Source organism: Suillus subaureus (genome assembly GCF_016647635.1).
Source record: "Suillus subaureus strain MN1 chromosome Unknown BJ212scaffold_122, whole genome shotgun sequence".
Lineage (NCBI taxonomy): Eukaryota > Fungi > Basidiomycota > Agaricomycetes > Boletales > Suillaceae > Suillus > Suillus subaureus.
Window position 1 is genome coordinate 31226 of NW_024538678.1, and position 1906 is coordinate 33131.

The following is a 1906-nucleotide window of genomic DNA, read 5'->3' on the forward strand; positions in this document are numbered from 1 at the left end:
CAGCACAGTCCACTGGTCCTTCAGCGAGATCACCCCTTGACTTGCCTGGATCAGGATCAATGAGATCCTTGACAGTGAATTCTTCGATTTCCTTTGGATCAATTTGGATGAAGTTATGGACGGCACAAAGTGTGGGGGGAATTTGGGCCTGTGTTGACATGCTATACTCCAGCAGATGTACAAGTATCACAAACCGTCTCTTGAGAACACTGAATATCTGCTCAATCACATTTCAAACTTGAGCATGCTGAAGATTGTATATTTCTTTGGTGTTTTGTGGCCTGCCTTGCATGAGAAGAGAACATTAAAGTGAAATATTGCTCACCAAACTGCAGCTCAACCCCACTCAGCCAAGTGGTACCAAACACTTCAGTACAGAATGAGAAGTGAATTGCAGATTCCAAACCCAGCATCCATGAGGTATTATCTTCCTTGTGGAATGTATAGGTCAGTGAGACAGGCATTATTGTAGAGAGTTGAGTCTGAGGTGGATCCATCCCAACTGCTGAGAAGATACTGGAACTGAAGATCAAATGAACAATATGCAAGACAATTTTGGCTGGTGAAACCTTTCTGGTTTCATGCAAGCTGTCTTTCTTCCACTGATGGACAACATGCAATGTGTGTACCATCCATAGCTCCAAGTGCCCCTTCAAAGTGTGGAAAGAGTTTTGGATTCCCTGATATCTCCACTGGAATAGGCATGTCCTCCTGTGGAAGAAATACAAATTTATTGTAGAAGGGTGCCAAAGACAAAGCAAGCAAGATTCTCTTGAAATATCTGACATGGTATGTGAGACAATGTATATCTTGCAATAGCATGAATGTGTTACAATCATGTATGCCCCTATCCATTTTCTCTCTCTTACTGTGTATTACATCATGAGCTGCATAACACCGCCACTAGACTTATCTTTGACTCATACCTTGTATTACATCACAACTGCCATTGCTGTTGCTAGATGGTCTATTCTTGCTATCGCTTATGTGTCCTTTATCTCTGACTCATATCCATTCTCATGCCTGCCCTAAAGCACTTGTAGTTCACTATAAATAGTTCTCTTGTACACTTTAGTTCTGCACTTTAATCTTACTAGGTTTTACCTGAAACATCCTTCACTTGAGACCTCCAATCTCTTGTCGTCTGAACCATACTTTAAGTTAGAAGCACTCCTTCTAACTTAGCTTATACCGAATGCTTGACTTATCATCTTGCATAGAATCTTGACAGAGGTCCTGACTCTTATTGAGTTGTCTGTCATTAGAACTATCCTAGTTCATAACAGAATGTACTTCTGCATGGTTGTGTGGGAGTGCTGAAAATGTTCTGCAACATGACAGCTCAAAAGCCCCATCTGTCACACATGTATAGAGAAATATAGCAACTTGCTCATCAAGCTGAATATATTTTGAATCATGCAGCCTGCAAGTCCAAAGCTCATGTAGAAGTACATGGAAGATGTGTTTTCTCATTCTGAGCTCGGTTTTGATCCAGTCAGGGTGTCCATTGATAAGTTCTTGCACCCATGCGTGCCCAGTAAGGACTAAGGTATGGTAGGGCTACTTGTCCAGAAAAGGAGTCATATATGCAATTATAATGCCCATAATAAGTTGAGAAATCATTGCAGCTGCCATCTGTAGCATGTGGAAACATTGAATACCATGCATTTCAGCCTTGGTGTGATGTCATAGTACATGCATGATACATTGAGCTTGTCACAGTTGTTTGTACATATTGTTGGAAATAAAATAAACTGCAAAACAAACTGTGAAATAAACACAGCTGTCCAGGCTCTTAGAATAACCATATATTCATATGATGTCATCAGATTCCCACACTATAGGGGACAAAGATAAAGCTAAGAAGCAGAGCTTTCACACACCTCTGCATAGCTTAGTTGTATTC

At 40.8% G+C, this 1906-nt stretch overlaps 1 protein-coding gene across 1 annotated transcript; it reads right to left on the reverse strand.

Moving 5' to 3' along the window:
* Positions 1-579: 579 nt before the first annotated feature.
* On the reverse strand, positions 580-1355 carry BJ212DRAFT_1287561 (uncharacterized protein; the record flags this gene model as incomplete). Its single annotated transcript, XM_041331994.1, has 2 exons — positions 580-781; positions 1294-1355. 2 exons carry the CDS (start codon positions 1353-1355, stop codon positions 580-582), a joined length of 264 nt encoding a protein of 87 aa, XP_041185835.1.
* Positions 1356-1906: the final 551 nt, after the last annotated feature.